The sequence below is a fragment of the Acanthochromis polyacanthus genome, chromosome 18 (assembly GCF_021347895.1).
Source record: "Acanthochromis polyacanthus isolate Apoly-LR-REF ecotype Palm Island chromosome 18, KAUST_Apoly_ChrSc, whole genome shotgun sequence".
NCBI classification, from domain to species: Eukaryota; Metazoa; Chordata; class Actinopteri; family Pomacentridae; genus Acanthochromis; species Acanthochromis polyacanthus.
Genome location: NC_067130.1, coordinates 14,865,584 through 14,890,391, shown reverse-complemented (window position 1 = coordinate 14,890,391; position 24,808 = coordinate 14,865,584). Strand labels below are relative to the sequence as shown.

Sequence of the window (24,808 nt, the reverse complement as noted above, 5' to 3'; positions counted from 1 at the left end):
TACAAATTGATAATGCTCGGATGGAAACGAGGTGAAGGTTTTCTCTTTTTAATCCACCTCTAATTGTTTTTCTCTCTGCCCTGGCATCAGGTATATTAACACAAGTTTAGGAGGCAAAAACATGTCGAATAGTGCTCCCTCAACCCCCACACAAACTCTTCTTTTAAGTTTACACTGCATGAAAGTCAATGAGATGTGTCAGAGTCGAGTCAGTCTTTTCGAAAAGATTATAGATAATGACATCTCAAGCCGTTATTTGTCATTTAAATCATTTGTGGCCTTTCAGAACAATGAATTGCTCCCATTATCATAGCTCTGAAAAAGTCATCGCCTGCCTGACTGCATGCATACTGCAGAACCACCTGACATATGACAAAGATGTCTGATAGAAGATGGAAAGGACAGAATGAGCAGCACGCTCTTGTATTATCAATGTTCCGCCGACGCAGACAGACCTCATCTTTTCATGAAAAACTTTACAAGGCACTCATGTAAAACAAAGGCAGTCTTTATTTTGTTAACTCATGTGGTAAAGGTCACCAGAGATATTTGAAGCTGGATTTTCTGTCTCAGCTACCCTTTCGTATTGTAATTTCGGGGCTGTGTTTTGACAGAAAACTTCAGACACCTGTGTACCAGCAGTAACTACCTGCTACTGCGGATCACCGTTGCAGCGAGGAGCTGGCCGGTGGTCACATGAAGCGTCTCTCTACAGCAGCAGGTTACCCAACAAGCAGTTCAGTTCATATTAGGGTTAACACTCTTGTCTTGCTGGCCATGCCTCCTTGGCGGTCGAGCATCCATGTAAGACTGCAGAGCCCCTCTGAGGTTTAATTGCACGTTGACCCTGAAGGTCAGAATCTGTGTGTGTGTGTGTGTGTGTTCCCCAGAGACATGGAAGATTACAGAGACACCAATCATTTTCTTTTACGTGTTTCAAGAGAGGAAAGCAGCGGTCAGCACTGGGAGGTGGAGGGAACCCTGCTAATTTGGAGTGGGTGGCTGTGCTGTGGGTGGGGAAGTATCAGCGTGTCAGTGTAGAACCTAACACGTGCGCTCGTGTTTTTGCTGAGAACCTGCGATTTAGCAGAGTTCTTGCTGTTTGGTATTAGTAGATTCTTCTGTATTTCTTTCTTAAAGGGGAACTTTGATTTTTTTCAACCTGGGGTCTGTTTTCATATGTCATTTCATACATGTGAGTGATGGAGAAATGAATTTTCGACATAGCTCCAGTATTTAGCCAGGCAGGCAGCTTAGCATCTCAGCTAGCAGCTCAGCTAGCGAAAAGTATGGGTCAACTTGCCCCCCCCCCCGCGTCACAGTCCACCCTAACGTGCTTTTTTCCCCACACTGATGCTCTTTGTTGTGGTCTGTATCCAAATCTCAGGACGCTAGAAAGCAAATCTTGTTCCGAAATCGCGCAATAGCTCGCGAAATCGCGTGAGAGCTCACGCCAACACCGGTTTTGGCGTGAGCTATCGCGCGATTTCGAAAAGAGATTTGCTTTCTAGCGTCCTGAGATTTGGATACAGACCACAACAAAGAGCGATCACCAGGTAATGTGGAGGTTTTCGTTCACTTCTCATCTCTAGTATGTTGTGGGACAGTCGTTGAGACTATCCGAGCCGGTCAGTGTGGGGAAAAAAGCAAGTTAGGGCGGACTTTGACGTGGGGAGGGGGGGGGGCAAGTTGCCCCATACTTTTCGCTAGCTGAGCTGCTAGCTGAGCTGCTAAGCTGCCTGCCTGGCTAAATACTGGAGCTATGTCGAAAATTCATTTCTCCATCACTCACATGTATGAAATGACATATGAAAACAGACCCCAGGTTGAAAAAAAACAAAGTTCCCCTTTAAATACCCCCCACCTTTCTCTCAAAAAGCTCCCAAAAAGCAACAACACTAAAACAGGCTCCACGTGTCAAACGCAAAATGGCATTAAAAACCTGCAATTGTGTATAACCATAACATTTAAATGGTTGAAAAAAAAGTTCTATTTGGCATAAAACTTCACAAATGTATCCTAATCATTAATCAGAATTTAAAAAATATTTTTTAAAAATGTATTATTAGATACATATTTTAAATTCTCAAGTAAAAATTATTAAGGTATTATTAAACATTTTTTGGGAGGAGGCAACTTCTGTAACAAGACACCTGTTCTTTTACTATCTATAATCAATCTATGAAAATTACCGAACCAGTACTTTTTTAATAGATGTCATTAAAATATTGTATTGACATATATTTTATATGCATTATATGCATTATATTATTATTATTATTATTATTATTATTATTATTATATTTTTATGCATTTTACTTATGTATTTACTTTATATTAAAAATTCATATCTTTTTGTGTGATGGTGGGACAGCTTTTTGGTTGGATGAAGGACAAAGATTTTCATCCAACCAAAGCTAAATTACTGCATATGTTCTGAAAATTTCAATGAATGTTTAAAATGTTTCGCAAAGACAATTAATTCTGTACGTGTGTGAGGGGGATTCATTGTCTGTACTGTATGTGCAGCTGTATACATATTTGGGTAGAAATGCAGAAGTTAGTATCATAAAATTATTCACTTTCTGTTGACTTCTGACACATGAAAGTGAAGACCAAGCTGAGACATGCAGCCAAGAGGCAGATAAGCGGTCGTGATGGTCGTATTGGTTGTTTACTGTGTGCATTATTTCGTTCGTTAATGCAGTAAGTGTAGGTGGAAACAGTCATGGTGGCTGGAGAGGCCTTGGTCCTGTGCTAGAAATCCCTGGCCTTCCTCGGGCCAAGTCAAGCTCTTCTATTCTATGTACTTGTATTTGATTTATGCTATTCAACATCCTACTCTCACTGGTCATTACTGTTTTATGTTTTGGAAGCCACACATGCACATTAGCCCCTCCCGTTGAAACTGCTGGCCTTGGCCATTTCTGTAATTATTAAAATTAGATAGCATTATGGAGTGTTGAGCACTTAAACAACAATTTAAAAGCATAGTATATTATTTATGCGATTTACCTAGTTTATGAGTATTTACTGTATTTTTTTTTATATCAGCCAAGCGTGAAAGTACTGTTTTACTGCTTTACTCAGTGTGTGATTGTGTGTCCTTTGTTGTGTATCAGTGTGTAACTGTGAAACAGACACACATGGACTGGAGCAGAAGAGAGACAGGTCAAGGAATATAACATTACTCGAGGTGACAACAACAACAACAACTCTGTACAACCACTCGATGTATAATACATTGCTTGCTTGGACTAATGCCTGTGGCTGGATTTTCATTTTTCGGTTCGCAAGTGCACAAGCTTTAAACTGGAAAGTAACGGGCACTGTGGCAGTTGTTTTAGTCCGAGGTACTGGTGCTCCAGTGTGGCATTCGGTGCTTCTGAATGTCTCATGGAGCACCTTTAACATTATGCTTTTTGTTAAAATAAATGTGTTATTAGCATTCATATTGCATCTCCCTCTCTTCTGTCATGACTTCAGAGTCAACTTGTGAATGCAGACTGCTTCCTGCACTGACTCTTACATTATTATTCATAATGAACTCTCTCCAAACAGTGGTCAGCACGGTGGCGACAAGGATTTTAAAAGGAGGGGGAGAAAAAAACAACGGCTTTTCAGCCTCACCTTCAAAGTTGGGGAGTTCAAAGTTTATCCGTCTACAAATGTGCATACATGCACTGTTTACTGTGGCTCGGATGTTAGTGTTTCACTGAGCCCTGGCTGCTATGTCATCTCCCCCACCGCACAGACACAGTTTCCACAGGAATGCAGCTTAACACCCCAGCTGACAAATCCTCACACACAATGTCTGGCTAGAGGGCTGTACCTGACATCAAAGTTGTTTCTGTCAAGGTCAGACGCTAACTTGTTCTATGTGGGTGTGGGGCAGCGATGCTCTAGTCATACACATACTGGGAGCTGCAGTTGTGACACAGCAGCCATTTTATTACAGGTTGAGCAAGGATTTAGTGCTTCACATACACAATATGAAGTACCTTCCAAACACTGGGTTAGAGAATCCATAGTGACCACTACCTGTGTTCATATTGGCACAGTGGTAGCAAAATCAATATCAATAGCTAAACACACCCAGTGCTGTTACATGTATTGGCTGTTATATGTTGATCTTGTTTAAGAAAAATAAATCAAAATTAGATCTACTTCATTATGTAAGGGGCATTTTTGCTCTCTAGTATATCAGAAAAATGTTTTATTATTTAGCTCTGATTGATAGATTGAAGCTGATAAAGGTCACATTTGCCTTTATTGCTACTGCATTGTGTAGCAAGAGTCTCCCCTGAGCTCACCGTGTGTACAGTAAACCTAAAGAATAATTCAAGGACGATTATTTCTTCAGCTTCTTCTCATTTTGTAGCTCTCGCACTCTCCATCAGTCTTCCCCTGTGCTGCTGTTGTGACTTCATCCCTTTTTTTTCTTGAAGCTCTAAATCTTTTTATAAGCTGTTCTATATGCTCCAAAAGCCTCCACAGCCCATCTTTCCAAGGCAACTTTTTAAGAATTATGTCTAGCATTGGTGCAGCAACACATATTCACTGTAAGAAACGGCTTCCAAGAAAACTGTCTGTATGGAAAATCGGTTCTGTGAGTGCTGTCGGCTGTTTCAGAATGAGTAAATAAATCTACATATATACACCTTCTAAAGTAATGGCTTCTATTTTACTGTTCTATCCATTAGCTGCATTATTTCACTGAACATTAAGGCTTATGTACAATCATTAAACTCGGTTATCATAATGTTGTATTCAGTTTTCTGATCACGTTAAAGATGCCCAATTGTGCAGCTAAAGTTAAACCACTAAATAACTTCTTGTTTGAATTTTGGAGCAACATTGTGGTAGTTTTTGTGGTTTCCAGAGCTTCAAAAAGAATGTGAGTGGACTGGCAAACTGCTATTTTGGCCCAACTTGCCGTGCTTCACATAAAGTTAACACCGCTTGATTAAATTATTAAGGACTGCTGAGCAAAGAGTGAAGCATGTTTTAACTATGGGGGCTAAAACTGCATTTTGTGCAAGATTTTGTTATGATTATTTCACTTTCTAATTGCGAGTGTGCCTAAACGGTGAGCTCGCAGTGCCTAATGAGAAATGGTAAGTGAGATATTGTATGTATTTTTGTTTTTGGCATTAGCTCTCAGTACAGCAGCATGTGCTTCCCCATTAATAAAACTCTCAGTGAACCATCATTCCCTTTATTCAGCCGGGGATCCAGTTATGTGCAGCACGGAAGCAGAGAGCTGTACAGATGAAAGAAAGCACCTTTGAGGCGGACAGTGGTTCCCACAACATGTTTTGTCAGAGTGTCTGTGTCAGCAAGTCGCCATAAACTATGTATTAGACAGTTAAAAGTCTCTTGTTTGCTTCCTCCCTAGTCAAGGGAACACTGACAGTTCTTCAGAAAAGTCAGCCCCGTGTTGATCGGCTGCAGCTCCTGAAGAAATGCTGCGGAGCAGAATCTGGGAAAAATACCAACATCCAAATGCATCGTACGCACATACGATTACACAGTAAACAAACCACACTGCAAATGCTATCTGGCGAGTCTTAGATGAACCGTTTCAAGCTACAAACATGGAAGTGTAGTAAAATGGCCAAATAGCAAATCCCCGAATCCTTAACGACCATCTCAACACTTGCTCGGGAGCTATTGCACTAGCATGATCACATTAAACTCCCTATAATCTCTGCAGTAGATGAAGGCTACTTAACAAGCTGCCTTAAGCTCTTCAGCAGGCTTTCTGTCAACTACTGGGAGCCTGCAGCTTGCACAGACGGACACCCTGACTTACAAAACAGAACACAGGAAAGAATCAACACAAACACTCCAAAGCTGATTCTGGGAGATTTACAATCTGGCATGTGACTGGGTGGAAAACAGGAAAAGTGCCAATAGCTTGTTAGCTCCTGGCATATAGCCTACATGCTGTGAGCGCACCATGTTTATATGTTTGGTGCTTTGGCAACAGATGTCACTTGTCGATGCTCTTTGCCGACAACCTGAAGATAATTAGTAACATGTTCGCAGAGTGATTAACACATCGTCCATAAGACGCGACACAGATTACATACAGGAATTAGGTAAGAAGAAATGACGAGAAGCAGATGCAATATGGACGTCGTCAACGCTATACATTAAAACACAGGAAAGACACATAAAGCAATCTCCGAGGCTCATAATAGCTCCAATTGCTGCATCGTGCCTCCACTCACTGACTGAAGATGGATCAGAACAGACTAGCGGAGGAATTGCTAACAATTTGATTACATTGTTGAGAATATTGATGATATGGTGACAAATTCAACACTGTCTGATGAAAGCACCCATAAATCCACAGCAGTCTGCTCAACTGCTATCTTCAAAGAAGACTGCAAACATCTGTTGGTGAATGTTTTATAATCCTATCAGAAAGACAGATGTGCTCTGTACACAGCAGCAGCAAACAAGAACAGAAGGAAAAAACACAATCCACAGACACTCTTTCTATCTCACTCGCTTCCTCACACACATGTGCAAACATAATTTCTGCATTTACATGCGCTTAAGTGAGGAGATTACTCGGCTTTCGGCAGTAACCTGATTTCTGATACATATAAACAAGAAATCTTGATTCGGGTTAAGGGATTAAGAGAAAGTGGGTTAAACACAGGTAGATTTCTGCTAAGGCTGTGTTTTAAAATCTGCGTGTGGGCTAACACCCGGGGCAAGAGGACTTTAAGACTGTACATCACACTGGTAGCAGTCTGCCAAGATTAAAGCAGACAAAAAAAAAATAAATTCATTATATCCAAAATAATCACTCAATTCTCCAACTGGAAAAAAAAATGAAAAAGTGCTGCTCACAGTGATGATGCTAACATAGCAGGTGCTATATTTATAAATCAGTTTGGAATGGCCTACCATGAGGTAATGTAAGGACACATTACATCGTGTGTTTGGACAAAATTTTGCACAAATATAATAGTTTTTTTTTCCATTACGGGCTGTGGATGACCCATCCATGGGTGTATGTGCACAAAATTCCATTAACATCCATATAGTGGTCATTGAAACACCTAAATGGTCGACTGACTATAGCTACAGCAACATAACTTACACACGTATAAATAAAGTAAAATATAGAAAATGTAAATTCCATACGAGTATAGGTAACCTTTCAATAATGGGACAAATGGTGGATCAGAAATGGGATGAGGCTAATTATCAGCTACAGTAATCTGACTTTTCTAGTACACGTGCCTTATAAACCTAACATGTTTCTTTTTACACATCAAAGTAACAAATTAGCTTCAGGTTATACTGCAAAAAAAGCATAATGTGGCATAAAACATCAAAAAATATAACCTGCAGGTCCAGCAGCGCTGATGCAGGGAGTCTTATTTGTGTGCCTGCTCTTGTAACAGAGAACAAATATAAAATGTGAATGCTACCGCGGCAGTCTTCACACAGCTGTCTAACCTTTCCCCATAGAACCTGTACCCAGCTCCGGCTAATGGCACTAATATCCTAAAGGACATGTCTGACACCAGCTGTGATAATGCTACCAGTAGACAGCTCATGCTCCCTCTCAACACAACAATACAATCTCCTCACGCCATGTACTGAGGGTATAAATAGACGCCTGCATTTTCATCCAGAAAAAAAAGTAAATAACAAAGAAATTAGCATCTGATGAAAGTGAAGGTCAAGTACCCGGAATCTAAACATTAGGAAAACAATTATATTTTGAACAATGGTTAGATTGTGTTCTGAAGTTTTCAATTTTGCGGCCATACAAAACATTTAGAGATAAGACAGAAGTGCACAAACATCCATCCTGGATTTTCCTTATTTCTTTTTTCGAACCAATAAACTAACAGAGATGAAATATTGAAGAACCTCTGAGCCAGATCGAGATACTGAAAAGCCCATACACTCTGAAATGCTCAAAAGGCACTCCCAGGCTCTAAAGGGGTGATACAACATGCACACAATCGTACATTCAATCTCAAACTTTTACATTTCAGTTCTTAGCTGAATTGAATATTTGAGAGTGATTGCAGTGCTTCTGATAAAAGCACCATTTGATAATGCAGCCCCACACTGCACTCTGATATATCTACTCTCATTCATTATTGATGCCATGGTCATTTTTAGTCCCTTCCTTTTAACAAATAAAATAGTAATAATAGAAGACATTACCCTAAGCCGTGAGGATGTATTTAAATGGCATTTGAAATCTCTCTTCGCGGAAAGTGCCAGAGCGCTTGCCCAAAGGATTGCTTCGGTGAAAGGCTTGAGCGTGTACATATTTTAGTATTTGTGACGCACTGAGTGTATCTGCAATCATATATGAACACATGTTTTCTGTATGTATGCTTCTCTGGTTATTTCTAAAGGTTGTTTTGTTGAGATGTCGTGGCAGATTGTTGTGTACCGCCTCAGACGTTTTCCAGAGGTAGGTGAAGTGTGTGGCATGTGTGTGTTGCGGCACTGTGGAGCCAAGTAATGACAGCTCCTTTCTTTTATGTCCTGTCTGCCATCATCCCTCCTACCTGTGTAGTCCGACTGTCTCCAGGGCATGAGTTATGCCAGCGGAGAAATACTGACCAATTTCCTTTGACAACCGTTCACATCAACCTGTACTAATGCCTCTTCTGTTTCCTCTTTTCTTTTCAGACACCAGCAGACAACAGTATACTGTGTAAATATATACATATCTCTCTATTATTTATATGTGTGTGTATGTGCAGTATATCTAATATTTTGCTTTTCCTGCCCCTCATTTCCATATTGTTAGTCTCACTTTAATGATGGCCATATTTACCACTGACAGCATGGTGTCTCAGTCAATTAGCTGCAGTAATTACAGCTCACCCCACCCACCCCCGCAATACCCAAGATGTACAGCTCCTCCCAAATTTGAATATCTTGACTCCAGCAGCTGACAAACATATCCCTGAGCTTAAAACTTTAAAACTTTTATCCTATTTATCGTCTCCATGTTCATATAATGGGCAGCTCCCTAAAGAGTATTCATTTCAATGGCAAAACAGGTGAATAGCTAATTGCGTCTTCCTCATTAATTTATATTTTTTCACTTAAATAGCAGGGGGACACATGATATATGCTTCTATGTGATTTATGCTGTATAAGATGTTCTCTATGTGCACTCAGGGTAAGAATCCCACATTCTGCGTTGCCACTATATCCACAGACTGAAGAAAGCTTATAAAGCTGCACTCATTAGCTCTCTTTCATATCCTTCCACTCTCCTACACTTCAGGGGAGTTGACATTCTTTCCCTCCATCTTATAATGAACCTGACAGGCGGTTGTACATTGTCATCTTCTTTTTCTGAACCCTTAAGAGAAATAGTTCCATTTTTGCTCCTTAAACCGCTGAGCAAGAACTAACGCTGAGGCAAGAGTGTAAGTTATGTTGAAATCTTTATATTATAAATGTAGGCTGAAAAAGCTACTCCCCAGGCGAACCTGATTTCTAAAAGATAACCTGTCATTTATTCAGACAGAAATAGTGGCACTGAGTGGCTCTGTTGGGCTGGTTCCGACTGAGACATGTTTTTTTCTGATTAATTTTCATAGAATTCAGGTTAACCTTATTGAATGCTATGACAATAAAGCACAGACCCTCAATGTGCACTCTCATATTGGTTACTGTATTTACGAGCAGGCATATGAACAGACGCGTGCAGAAAAACATCCTCCTAAAGGTCATCATTGTCACACGCTACAGTTCTGCTGATTGACGTCTAAATTTAGAGCTACTTAAGACAGCTCCATTATCCCAGTGGCTCCCTAAGGGCCACCATTTTTTTTTTTTTTTTTTTTACTGCAAATACAACAGAAGAATAAGATGCTATTCTAGCCCCTATCAGATTTAAGACCTTTCAGTGGCACAGTCTCACGTCAAAATGTGCAACAGCTACATCGGTGCACAGTGGAAAACATTAGTTACCACAATAAAGGCTGTAAAATGTGACATGCTAACACTTTTTTGCCGTCTTCTCTTGTTCTGTGTTTTTTCTTTTTCACGTCATACATAACAAAGAGCAACAAAGTCTCCATAAATCGGCTGGGCAGGTAGAGATGGAACATAGACTTTCTTTCTGGAGATTAGGGTTAAATTCCTGTGTGAGACAATTGTTTTGTGGTTGTTTACTTTCATTTTCAGCCCTGTTTTAAGTCCTTTTTTAGTCACTTTTTATTTTTCTTGACGGTACAAAAATGACATCAGTAAATTAATTTTAAGAAAGATCATACTTGAGAGCAAAACACACCCACATAATTGTTGTTTTTCAGTCACTGTTTCAGGTGTTTTTTTAAAAATTTCATCGCTTACTGTTTGTTTTTGTTAACGCTGTAAAACTACTTGGATAAAGTTAGGAAAAATATTACAGTTTGCGTGAAAAAAATACTCAAAATGCCGGGAAATGCCACAAATACAGCCCCATGAAGAAGGTAAAAAGCATAAGCACCTAACAATTTTCCAACCTTCTCTTTTGGTAGAATATTATGTTTTGCTAAGTAGATCATTATTGCTGATGCCAAGCCTTATTTTTATGGGAGATTATTCTGCGTAATGTTATTTTCTTGATTAATTGTTGAGTTTTGCCATCTAATAAACATCAAACAGTGGTGAAAAATGTTGACGAGTGTTTCATCCTTGAATGTCTTATCTTGTCTAGAATCCAAAGATATTCAGTTTGTTGTCATAGAGGAGAAAATACACGAGAAAATATTCACTATTAGGAAGATAGAATCTGAGAAATTTGAGGGTTTTTTTGGTTAGAAAGAATACAATTACTAATAGTTGGTGATTCATTTGATAGCTGACAACTAATTGAGAAATATATTAGTCATTGCAGCTCTAGGTGTGAGACATTTTTTATGAGACCCGGCTGATTTCAGAGTGTGGGCAAAGAAAAGTGAATTATTGTTCACCTACTGCGGTTATTTATTTTATCTCTCACTATCGTACTCTGATGTTTTCATCAAGCCCTCTCTTGTCTTTGTCTCTTCCTCCTCCCTCCCTCCCTCCTTCCTCTTCTAAGTAACCTGCTCATCTCTCAGTCTGTCTGCAGCAGTCTCTGCAACAGTTCTACAGTATGTCAAAGTATGCTAATGAGGCGGCAGCATATGGCTCATTCCTTATTTAGGCTCAGCCGGCAGACAGACAGTAAGCTACTCAACTCACCGAGCATCCTGTCTCTCTACCTGCCCCTGCTGGATCACATCACGCTGATCTCTTAATGAGGCTCAAGTGTTATCACAATCAGCTCATCACACCAGGAAGGATCAGTAAATGCTGCATTATCACCTCAATCTCAGCTGCGATGTAAATCCTTTTAGAGGACAATATGTGAACACCGGGGAAAACTGAGCGCATGCTTTGAAGAGAAGCAGGAAACTCTGACTGGGGGAGGCATGCTAGCAGTCACAGACTATTTCTGTGCATCTGCGCTCACTTTGCCCCAAACATTAATTCATGCACAGACAGACACACACATAAGCATTTACCTACTGACAGGCTGGTATGTAGCTCTATTCCATCATGCTGTGCTAAGCACTCTGTCACTCTGACAGTCTTGCTTTATTTGATGATAGGGGGGTACGACCTTGCCTATCTCGCACAGTTAGTCACCGATTTACAAGTGCCACACACACACACACACACACACACACACACACACACACACACACACACACACACACACACACACACACACACACACACACACACACACACACACACACACACACAATTCAGTGGCATGCCGATCAAACTGTGACTTGAGCTGAAGTTTGCAATGTGCTGTATGTGTTTGTATTGGAAGTGCAAAGCAAACTAATGCAGGGATAATCACACCATAATAGGATAAATACTTTTAATATTATTTGGCTTTGTTTCTTCCTCTTATTGTGCTTGATGGTGTTTGTAATTATGATGCATAAATTGTTGCACTGTTACAAACTGTGAAATTGCAAACAAATGTATTTGTGTGTAACTGCAAAGCAAAAAATTGCTAGCTAAGTTGTTTACAACTTTGAGAAGTCATTCCTCTTGAAACTAAGGAGGCATCTTCACACTTTCAGAACATTTTCACACATACTCAGAGGACGCCTTAAAAGTTTCATCCTACGAAGTTTGAAAATATCCATCAAAATGCTGTCAACGAGGCAGCATCACACCCACAAAAACCAAATAATCAAACACCGTATTTATTCCCTGAATGCACGGCGAACACTTTTCATGCAATTTGCCCCATTTTGCATGACATGAAAGGCAGAAATTATTTTCCGCAGCAGATCATTTTGCAGATTTTTTCAAATTGGTCCCTGAAAAGTTAAGTTGTGAATCACAACCTGCAAAGAGTGAAGAGGTTGTGTTGGATTTGTGTAGCTGAAAATTGTTACAGGGCCTTAGTTCTGCATTAAGAGCAGCTCCGCTTTCCCTGAGGACGGCTACATTACACTGCAGAACAAAGGGAAACAAATGGCTCTAACCAGCAAGATGGTGGATCTATGTGTGTGCTTGTGTGTGTGTTGGGTGCAGAGTAAAAAACATCTAAACTACACTTCCAAATATAACTTCAAACAGCTCTGTGTCAATGTTTATTCACCTCGCTGTCTCTCATTCCCAGAAGACGCAGCGCTTCCAGTATACAGTCTCACTTAAACAGTGATGTTTGCTTTAGGAAGGCCAGACAACTGACAGATGTTTGATCAGGGGGAAAAAAATACACACTCAGAGAAACTAAATATCCTTTTCCGCCTTTCCTTTTTATAATGAGAAATCCTTTCAAAACATTATTGCACAAAGACAGGGATGCAAGATTTACAGAACCAAAACATATACAGGTTAAAAGATTCGTCATTTCCAAAGGAAAGCCGCTTCTTTTAGTGAATTTGAAACTCAATGACAAATTGGTTTGCACATGAAAACAGGAGCTGTATTTTAACACGCTGGCTGTGCATTTCGCCTGTCCTGTTTTATACAACAAGTAGTGCTGTCTTTATATCCGGAAAGACAGCTCAGCATCAGCAGACAAATTAGATTACAGCAGGTTTTGAATCTCCATCCTTCCTTTAACGCTGCCATTTACTTAGCCTACTAAACAGAAAGTGTCATCATGATTCATCGGGTGTTTTGTTGTGTCTTGCAGTTCTGTTTCACTGGCATTTTATTTGAATTTTTTTTTGTCTTGCTCCTCTTTATTCCTTTTTTTTTTCTTTCAGCACTCTAAGTGATGAAATTCTCACTTGAAATATGACTAATAAGCATTCTGTTCTGTTCAAATGAAAAAAAAAAAAAAAAATCAGACTGTCTTCCAAAAGGTCCACTTCAAACTTAAGATCACCTCGCTCTTCTGTGATTAAACTTTGATGAGACGCTTTCAGATTGATCCATGAGACCCCTCAGGCAGTCCGGCTGTAATCACAGGAGGTCCTCAGAAAAAAACAACCAGCATATACATACTTACTGTATGTGCCATTAGGCCTAAATAGAAGTGATTGCTTTGTAAATCGTTCTTATTTTGGCGATAACTAATGCACAAAAGGAGATTTGCAAAAGCAGACCTTCCATATTCTGTTTTTATCTTGATTATGACCTCGGTATAAATGCAGCAAACAAGTGAATGTTTCTACTTTGGGGAGATGTGCACAGAGCTTAAGAGCTTTGTGTGCTTTTATGCCCAGTGTAATACATGTGAGTGTTTTTGTCTGACTCACCGTCCAGCCTCCGCCGTCTGTGGTCATGTCACAGTAGACCTGGAAGCCTGAAGGGTGGTGAACGGGAAACACGGAGTAGATACCATCTTCTCTTTGACCGCTAGCGTACAGATCACCGCAGTCACGAGGACGGGAGCCTGGGGACGGGTGGAAAGCAGGGAGACATTAAATAAATTAGGTCTAATATGGACTGCAGAAGGAAAGAATGCACTTGTACACTTCTCGCACCCTTTCCTGTGTTTACAGCCAGCTACTAGCATGGCACAAAAATACAGAAAATGTTACAATTCGTGTCCTGTCTTGTGAATTCTTCCTGCCAAAATTAACCTGAAAGTGTTAATTTGCTCTTGTTTTTTTTCTCCAAAAGAAGGATTGCTCTTGTAAAGCAAAGAAAAAGCAATGAGAAAATAGAGAACGGCTGTGTTTAGAGGCAAAAAAAGATGATGGTGATAGATGACACAGTGGGACGACAGAAAAAGTGCGGCAAAGATAAAAAAGACGGAAAGCAAGTAGGTCAAAAATGAAGGAGGGAAAAGCACATGGGTGGAGCAGAGACGCAAAGAAGCAAAGAAGCCTGAGAGAAGACGAAGGTATACAGGGCTGAGAGTTGAGATAATACAAGGAAAAAGAAGAAAACAAAAGACATACGGAAGTTAGAGAAGCTTAGTGAGGAGATATATACGTTGGAGTGATACAACACAGACAAGGAGACAGAATGAGAGAAGAGAGTAAAAAAAAAATGGTAGAATTCAAGAAGAGTTAGTGAAGAGAAGAAGTGACAGCGACAGAGAGAGCTTGTAAGCTAGCAGAGCAGAACAGTAGCACCCTTGTCTGCGACTGAGAAACCCGTCTTACACGAGGGATACAAAATCTATTCCCCAGGAAGCAGGAGAGGAACTCTGCGATGAGGACAGTGTCATAGATTATGCATGCCAGCCTTCACCGGGTCAAACCCCTGAATTTAAAACAGCCAGGAGAGTTCTTAAAAAGGCCATACAAGACTCGTTTTTATTCCCCCCCCGACAGTCCCTACACGATACGAAATGTTTGCTTTCCCCGAAGCTTTCCCGTGTCTCTGTGCGAGCCCCGACTAATAAGCTCCCACTTTCATCATCGTCACACATAAATGGTAACATTTCCCACTTCTTTTCATTACAGGAATCTGAAGCTGTCTAGGTTCCATGGGACATTAAAAAAAAAAGAGACCATCATCATTATTTAAGAATTTGGTCTTCTATAACGAGGGCTTTCAAAGTTTTTCAGTTTAATGATCCCTTACAGCAGAGAAAATTTTCTTCCAAGGACCTTCTTCATTGATCGGACTAATGCTCCAGGTCCACTTCTGCTTGGCCTGGTTCAAGACGACGTCTGCAAGCAATTCAACCTGATGGCATTTAGTGGAAGCAATGCCAGAGGTGGGCATCACTCAGTTTTAAAGCATTTTTTGCAGGGGTAGATTTGCTTGTAACTGCTACCACGTGCACCTTCTACCAGACTTCCTAAAGCTTGGAAGATAGGATGGATAATGCAATATGTAAACATGCTGGGTGATTCTTTTTTCCTTCGAACTCCTTACCTGAAACACACAACCTCTACATTTACCATTGCAGATCACTTACAGTTAACAGCTTACAGTTGTATGCATACATTTGCATAATTTTGCTTCAGTTTGGGCACCCTTGGGCAAATTACATATTTTGTTGATTTTCTAAATGAATCAAGAAATACAACTCCTGCTGAAAGCCGACAGTTAGGAAGCAACATAATCTGAATGTAAAGCTGAACCCTCCCCGATGTCTCCCGTAATTATGCATAACTTCAAGTACGGATGTAGTGACTTTGATCATAAGATTGGGGCCGATCAGAGGAATTATTAACAAATCAACATTGACATTAACCTGTGCCTAGTTTGTCTTATGCATCTGTTACCTGAATAAACCTGTGATAACAGCAGCTAGATATTCCACCGGGATGTAGAAACACTGTTCTAGATCTGCTAAGTTCAATTTCACATGTGCTCTGGTCATATCTCACTCATAGAGGTCTTTGTCATGGTGTCCCATCTCTAGCTTAACTGCTCTCTGCTTGGCAACTGCCAAAACAGAAATTACCATCTATTGGGTTGCTAGACTATGAAAGAGTAAGAGGTAGTCAGGTGCTACAGCTAATCTGCAATACTTGAAGTAGTATTATGGCAGATATGGAAATATTAAATGACTTGAATCAGATTGAGAGCAACATGTACAGTTGGCATGGAAAGGGCAAACAGTGATACCAGGCTTTCTACTGTAAAATTAGACATTTTAGCATGGGGGCCTATGGAGAAGGATTTAGGGAGCCAGCCTCAAGTGGCCATCCAAGGAACTGCAGATTTAAGCACCTCTGTGTTTGCTTCATTTGACAGCCTTAGAAGTTGGCGCTTGGGAACACCCTGACTACGTAAGTGGACATTGATCATGTTTGTCTATTTCCAAATTTTAAATTCCACTGTCACTGGCTACAGTCAGAATTGTACCTCATCTTCGAGTCAGCTACGTTGATTTGTTAGATTTTTTACGAAGACAATAAGATCGAAGAGCCACCACCTAAATCTCAGTTTGCTGTTCATAAAGCGAAAGCGTATCTCCAAAAGAACACTTTCATGTGGTACAAACAGGCACAAACATTTTGTTCTTCTGAAATGTTCAGTGTTGATGATGGATGGCTGATCTATAAATTGAGCCATTGTCGTGGAAAATATTGTAAGAAAACTGATTTATATGTTGTTTACAGTGTATATATACACAACAGTATATAAATAGATAAATGAGAAGTGAGAATGGACAATAGTTTGCTCTGCAGGCAGCACAACTCTGCAGCATTGCACTAAACCATTTAACATATAAGACTATTTGTTTTGAAGATTTTTCCTCCAAGGTTTTTTTCCCTCCTTTGTTTCTTTCTTTTTTTTCTTCTGGAGGCAGCAAACAAACGGCTCCCCTATTTTTTCAGCCCACTTCAGCCAGTGTATTATTTTCTGCTCCTCCTTCTTCACTATGCTACCTCCCTCTTCACCTTGTAGCAAAGACAGTAAAATTGAGCCTTTTGTGAGATGCTGACGTATTGTTACTTTTTTAAGTTAAAAATAAATGAATTAGACATTTAATCAACAATAACCGTGGCTTGTGCAAAAGTTGAGGAAACCTGCTCAATCGGTACTTAATAGCAGTCGTACTACTAGTGGATTAGACAGGTCTTGCAGTTTGCAAACACATTTTGCCATCCGATGAGAGTCATTCCATTTTTGATTAAGGGATTTTCACCCACTCGTCTTTGCAGATCATTTAGGCAAACACACACAGCACATCAGAGAGCTGCCCACAGACATTTGAGGATGTTCTGTACAGGGGACTGTAAAGGCTCCTCTAAAAGCTTTAGCTTACATTTCTTGGAGTAGCTGATCATGGATTTTGAATTATGTTTTGGATCTTTGTCCTGTTGGAGTAGTAAGCCTCGTTTCAATTTGAGTTTCTTCACTAACTGCATGACATTTGCATCCATTTACTGATATTTAGTGGAATCCATTCTTCTTTCCTCTCTGTCTGGTTTCCTGTATCACTCGCTGCTTCACAGCCCCAGAGCAAAACATTCCCACCCCCATGTTTAACAGCTGGGATGATGTTTTTTTTCTTCCACAAAATGCGGCTCTTTTTATGGTGATTGTGGCCAAAGAGCTTAATTTTATCTCCATATATCCACGGCAATTTGAGCTTTTCCAGATGTTGCTTTGCATACTGGAGACGTCTGTGATGAGGCTGCAGATGAGGTTTTCTTCTGATGAGACCTCGTTGGTGCTTCAACACCGCAAAAGGTTGCACCACTTCTTCCGTATCAGCTCAGCGTGACTACAGATCTGTGCTCACAAGGGGTCATTGCTTTGCCTTTCTGCCCGGCAGGTGTCCACAGTTCCATCTGAATGTTTTCTGCTTTGATATCTCTTCTGGCATTTGACTGTATAAATTAACTTCCTTTTCAGATCGGTTGTGTACAGACATCTGTGGCTCGTGACTGTTACCAAAAGGTTGTAAGGTAAACATAGAAAGTAAGGACAACAGTGTAAATCTGCAGCTGAACTTTGGCCCAGGAAACTGGAGTTTGAGTCTCATGTAGGACTATTATTTTTAGACTAAAGTTTTGTTTTCATTTGCTTTTTGGTTCGGTTTAAGAAAACATTGAGCTGGAGGTTAAAATACAACCATTTCACAACATATTTGAAGTGTCTCTCTCATTTTCTGTGGCTGATGATAAAGCAATAAAATAAATAGCAAAGAGAAATGTGTCTGAAATATGTCAAAATGCCACGTGTCACCTCAAAATGTAACAGAGAATGCAATTTAGTTACATAGAAAGGTACTTTTTGGAAGACTGGGCTGAAATTACACAATAGCACAATACCTTTATAAAAAATCTTTACATTCATGTCCATTTCAGTGGATTGCATTTCCTTCTTTTCACTCAATATGTAATAAATCCAGCGGTGCATTGTATTTTGCACACATCCATATTCATATCAGAGTTCAGTTTTAATACAAGAGAGCCTTGCTGATTGTTCAGAGAGCCGAGTCAAAAAAAAAAAGAAAAAGAAAAACACTGAATGTTCTTTCATAATCTTGGCACTTTTTTCACTCTGAGGTTGCCTGAAATACTAGAGCAGGTAAAGGATAAGGCTGGTGATAGTCTGTATGATTCTACAATGTGTCTCTCTTTCTGACACCGTGAACTCTCTCGTTCCTGCTGAAATCTGTTTTATAAATAGGGTGAATAACTTCCAAAAACAGCTGAGCGCAGTGGTTTTTAGCAAATGTGACTCATACAGGAGTAATACCTTTCCAATTCAGCACATTTGTTGGCGACTATTCTCAGCCAAGGATTTGGCGTATTGTTGAGCATTTATGGCTACAGGATGCGAGTCTGACTCAAAAGAGTGCCAATGTTTGTTGTATTGTTTCCAACCAGGAATTGCGTCCAGCATCTTTTATTCAACTTTTATTGAAGCTTCAGTTTTCTTTCTATGAAACCGTATTGCTGGTAAAGCTGAATAATTTATTTGACTGCCATAATAATAATAATAATAATAATAATAATAAAGAAATCTCCCAAATGTCAAGCCACTACTTGCACTTGCTTACTGCTGCCTTTAGCTCATAATGCGGTAGAGCAATGGTGCAACTTACAGCAAAGTTGAGCAGTCCACAAACTGAAAAAAAGCAGGACTCCTATAGAGGTTTCATTCAACTCAGAAACCCCGCTGCAGTCGGAGCGGAGGAGAGCTTCACTGCTGTCAGGTTAGGATTCATATAACTTTGAAAATCTAATATGTTCTTTTGGGAATCCAAAAAGCAAACAGTAAAGAGATGAATTCTTCAAATATTCACAGGCGCAGTGGGACAGACAGCCAGTCAAAGATATTCATGGGTGTGCCCAAAGACAGCATGTAAGCATTCGTGCTCAAACATATATACCAATAGCTATACCCACACAAAAAAGAAAACGTATTGCACAGTCCTGTTTTTAAATTTTAGCCTCTATGTGACCACTGATAGATTATTAGTAGCAGCTACAATGAAATTATGCAAGATTTATCAAGGCAGAAAAAAAGAATTGCAAATGGGTAGAGGAGAAGGGGGTAAGATGAGCCTGTGGGTTAGTAAAGGCACCTCTGGTTTCTAGAAAATCATGGAAGAAATTGATCATGTGACCAAATATTTTTGAAAAGGTATCCTCCATTTGTCTACCAGTGAAGAGAAGGAGCACAGGGAGTAAGAGAAAAGCTTAGTTAAGAACTGTTAAAAACATTTTTTTGCATTTCAAAGTACATTTTTCATGTTGGTGGTTTTCTGAGTGTTGTGTCTGAACAATCATTGAGACATTTGAAACTATTTCACACGTGTTAGTGCATTAGTAAGCAACAATGTGAGGAGGATAAAGTGCTAGCATGAAGTTAGCTCTAAACGGCCTAAAAGGTGTACTTTTGTTAAAATCGTAGTAGTGGGGTTGAGTCTGAAGGCCGACGTTAAGATGACCACTGGCTCCCACCTATGATTATTAGCAAAATTACTGTAAATATATAGCTAAATGTTGAATAATAGCTCAATAAAAAAAGTGTTCATTTTGAACTTGAATTTGTTCCAAAATCTCTCACCTTTTTGCACCTTATTGAAGGAAACTGGCCTTTAAAGTTCTGCATTTTATCTTTAAATACAACTTTTAAGAGGTAACTTGGTATTGAATTTGTCTTGCATTGATATAGCATTATATAAGGTATAAAATTTTCAGTTTTACTTCGGCATTATTGAGGTCACAATATAAATGCTCAATTTATCCCTTGCTGGGTGCAAGCTGAGACAAGAAAGCACTTTTTAATTTTTTTGGGAGAAAGCTTTATTGAAAAAAAAAACTGCTTATTTTACATCCAAATCAAGTATTCCCAAGGAAGCCCCAAATCCTGAAGTATATGTACATGTTTTAATGTTTTATTTTCAGACATTGCTGTCATGCCTCCACTGTAATGACACCTCAAGTAAAAATTGACTAATTTTACCCCACTCTCCCCTACATACACTACCAGTCAGACGTTTGGACACACCTTCCTAATTCAGTGGTTTCTATTTAATTATTTTGTACATTTTAGATTAATACTGAAGACATTAAAGCTACAAGAGAATACATATGGAATCATTATATATATATATATATATATATATATATATATATATATATATATATAAAAGCATTAAATGAGAAGGTGTGTCCAAACTTTTGTGTTAGTGTCTTAGCCACTACATGTGGTCAGTGCATGAAGCATCTTCATAATATCTGTCATTCTGCTGCATATACATCAGGCATCTTAATGCAAAAACACTGAGTGCTGTAGTTTTTGAACAGTTAGTCAAGCTAACCAGTAAATTAATGCAGCAAAAAAAAACACACAAAAAAACCAATGATCTACTGCAAAATGGAAAGGTAGAGAAGATATTTATGTTACCTATCAAGTGTAATCAGCACAATGTTTTGCTCTTTTTCTATCCGTTTTCCAGCTCAGTATGAGCATCTTCCGTAAGTCTTTTGCAAAATGTCAAGGCAGCACTTCACATGGACTTGTTGTGGGCTGCTTTGTTGCTGTTTGTTCTGAGAGTAGCTCTGAAGAGCAAAAGGAGAGAAAGCCTACACAGACGTGCATTTCAAGGACTTTATGTTGAGCATACATATATACTGTACATATACAGAGAACATCTAACTAATTCTAAACTGACTTGTTGGGCTCCATGTTCTGTTTTTGCAATTTTGGCGACTCAGGTCCTCATAAGCTCATAATGCAGCTCTACATAAATCAGTTCTACAGCGAGCCTGTCTACAACCAAGTGCAAAAAAGATAAAAGTCGCTATACTAATCCTCTTGGCATAACAGAAAGGAGAAAAAAAAGCCCTTTGAGTTTGAACTTTTGCCTTTAAATAAAAATGTTTGCAAAGACTTAATGTGGAACAGAACTCTTCCCTAATACCGCTGCATTACTCCAGATGACTTTTCCATTAAGCTTGGAGTCGATACGAAATAGTTTTGTAAAGTGACATTTAGAAAAACACTGAATGCTATTTAGCTTTAGATCCTGACCAATCATTGGGAGATTTAAATAATTAATAATCTTGCCGCTATGCCATCCTTACAAATTACACACAGGCACTCTGAAACACGCATATCAACCCTGCGGCAGAGGATGACTATAGGCGGTAAATAAATTGCAAGGAAAACATCCAGCATTCTGGAAGTTGATGTAGGCTGTGCGGTAATCAACAGAAATATTAGTATTGACATTTCTTTGGCACTACAGCTCACCAGATTACTCTCACAGATGATACTGTTGAATCCTATTCAATCATAATAAAATTGTACATGGATATAAATGAAAAAAAAAGAAGTGCAGCAAATTGAACGAGGGTGCACTCAGTGTAAATAGTTTTTTTCTGTACGTTTAGGAGGTCTGTGCCAGAAAATCACCAAATAAGCAGCAATGCAAAAATGTATCCATGTGGAAAGTAGCATAAAAACCTGGAGTCTCACGTTGAAAGGTGCTTTCAAACAACCAGAGCAGCAGAGCAGCGACCATGTGAAGCTCTGTCCATGGTGCTGAACCCCAGAGCTGGTTCATCAATTAGTCTCAATGCAGAATTATTGTACTCCTGACATTTCAATGGCTTTAGGATATTACCATTTAAAGTGGGTCACTGTGAGGCATTCTGTGGCTATTTACATGAAACATACTAGAATTTCAAGTGGCAATAAATTTAAAATGAAATAACAGAGAAACGTCCCCTCAGGTCTTAACTGTATCCTAATTGCAAAATAGTTATTATAGTCTAATTGGGAACCAGTTTCCTAAAGATTTATTTTAATTATCTATGTCCTGGCTCTGTGTAAAAGGCAAAAGACACAAATTGAATCACAAAGGGGAAATTTTTCAACATTGAAAAAAAAAATATATATTTTTTGCTTTACCATTAGGCTATTAGTGTTTACTCTCTTTGCTGTGTATAGCCAAAGACATTATAATGTCATGGCAGGTGAGTTGTTTCAGCTGTAAATGCAAGGGATTTTCACATTAAATGATAGATAAAGCAAACAAGAATAAATTTATTCTGCTGTATTCCGTAATTGTAAGAAATAATACCACATTCAATCCACAGACTAAATCAGTCCAGTGTTTTTCTCACATGGTGATTAAAGAAAAAGACTGCATTTTGTAATAATCCCATACCCCACCCCCCACCCCCGCCCCACCCCAAGAAAAAAACAGATTTTGTGTTTTATCTGGATAATTTATGTATATTTTCATTTAGTTTTACACTTTAAGAGAAAATCTCATTGAAAAACAGCTTCTGTTCATTTTAGTAAACACATACAATTTCTTTCACAGATAAAGATGTTGAAAACAAGGGGATTATTCATGGAGGAAAATATTAATAATCAGCGATAATCCTTGACAGACATTTGAGTGGCCCCAACACCTGTTTCCATCAGGCTGTGTGTGCAATAATGAGAACAGGGGCAGGCCATGAGCCCTACTTCAGCGACTTGGAGTGATGTAATCATCCCGACAACCTTGTACTGGCTGCTGACTTAACTGGAATTAGAAAAGACACAGACATCAGACATAATTATCCCTTACTATGGACGGACACAAATACACTCACGCAAACATATGTACAGTCTAATGCCGTGCAAAACTTAAGTCTTTGGATTAGACTGTTCCAGATAAGTATGTACTTTACATTCAACTCTACATTCTCTGCAGCTCATAAATTGACTAATGATTTCCTTAGCAATGGGGAACAATATTGTTTCTGTCCCCATTACCATTAATAAGGAGCCAGGAGACAATAAATTAAAATAAAGCTGGAAGAAATTATTACACAACTGAGCTATAATACCTGCTGTGAGATAATAATTCAGTTAAGATCTCAGGGCTAATTTCTATGTGAACTGGTTTATAATTTATCACTACTTGAAAGTCTGCTTTGTTTCAACTAACTGTTTACTGATTGCTTCAGAAAATCTGGTTAAGGCAAGAACATTCTCAAAAGTATCATGAGGCATGAACCGTGTAGAACAAACAACTGGCCCACCAGGGCAAATGTTCAGCACCATGGACAGAGCTTCACCTAGTGAATCCAAGCTGTCTTCTGCACATCTTGTATCTCCAAAAAACCTCTGAACCTCAAAAACCCCACTGACAGGTTTGAAAGACATTTGAAAGAAACAGCAAGAACATGACGAGATTATTGATTGTTAATCTTCTGACTCTTCTGGAACCAATCATGTGTATTGTGGAGTTCCACTGGGAAGATGATCCAAATCTAAGGTGAACATCCATCCATCCATTATCTACACACCGCTTAATCCTCATTAGGGTTGCAGGGGGCTGGAGTCAATCCCAGGTGACTTAAGGTGAATGCAAGAGACACCCTGGACAGGTCACAAATCTATCACAGGGCTACACAGAGAGACAAACAAGCACACTCACATTCACACCTACGGACAATTTAGAATCACTAGTTAACCTCAACATGTTTTTGGACTGTGGCAGGAAGCTGGAGTACCCGGTGAAAACCCACACTTCACAGGCAGAACATGCAGACTCCACACAGAAAGGCCCAGAATCAGGCTTGGATGTGAACCAGGGATCTTCTAGCTGCGAGGCGATGGTGCTAACCAGCCCAAAGGTGAAAATTGTGATATTCAGTTCAAAATGACCTTATTCTGCATGTCTCATTCAGAAATACGACAAAAAAATAAATAAAAATAAACTGTTTACATTAACAACAAGGTGTAAAAAACTCATCAGGACAACAGAGCCGCCATTAGTGACTCAGCTGTGACCATCAGTCAAAAATTGAAGGACTTCTCAGCTGAACTGGGCTGAGCAGCAGGTTGGAGAAGCACCACTTTTTCCAGCATAGCAACACCTGTGAGCACTTAAAAAATGTAACAGCTTTGGATGCAAAATAGAACCTACTGATTCAATATTTTTTTATAAAACAAACAACCACTTACTTTTAGTAATTTATACTTCTATCATGGTTGTACTGTTTCCATAGAGGAGCAGGACTTTATATCACAGCAAAACTTTAGCCAACAGCGAATAAAACTGTGACAGAAGCAAAACTTTAAGAGAACCAGAGACTACTTGGGGTTCTGAGGGTTATTGTCAACTGTGAGTTACGTATTCAACTTAATGAGATATTTCCAACCGCTACAGGAGCTGTACTTAAAATTATACATCACCAAAATTACAGAGATGTTCTCATGATGATCGCACCTTTAAGCAGACTTTAGATGAAGCTGTGTATTGTTGTTAAGCTGTATTATGCAATAACTGTATTACATAGTGCTGGAACATTAACCTCATTTAAAATGAATGAAACCAGGATACAGAGAAAAGATCTAGAAACCATCACTGGCAACAGTTGTGCAGGTTTGCTGAATAATCACTCAACTACATCAATTAGCTGATGCC

At 39.3% G+C, this 24,808-nt stretch overlaps 1 protein-coding gene across 1 annotated transcript in view; it reads right to left on the bottom strand.

Moving 5' to 3' along the window:
* fibcd1b (fibrinogen C domain containing 1b) overlaps positions 1-24,808 on the bottom strand; it is a 111,854-nt gene that overhangs the window by 42,327 nt on the left and 44,719 nt on the right. The window contains 1 exon segment of the mRNA XM_022192485.2: positions 13,758-13,894. Within this exon segment, the coding sequence (XP_022048177.2) occupies positions 13,758-13,894 (137 nt within the window).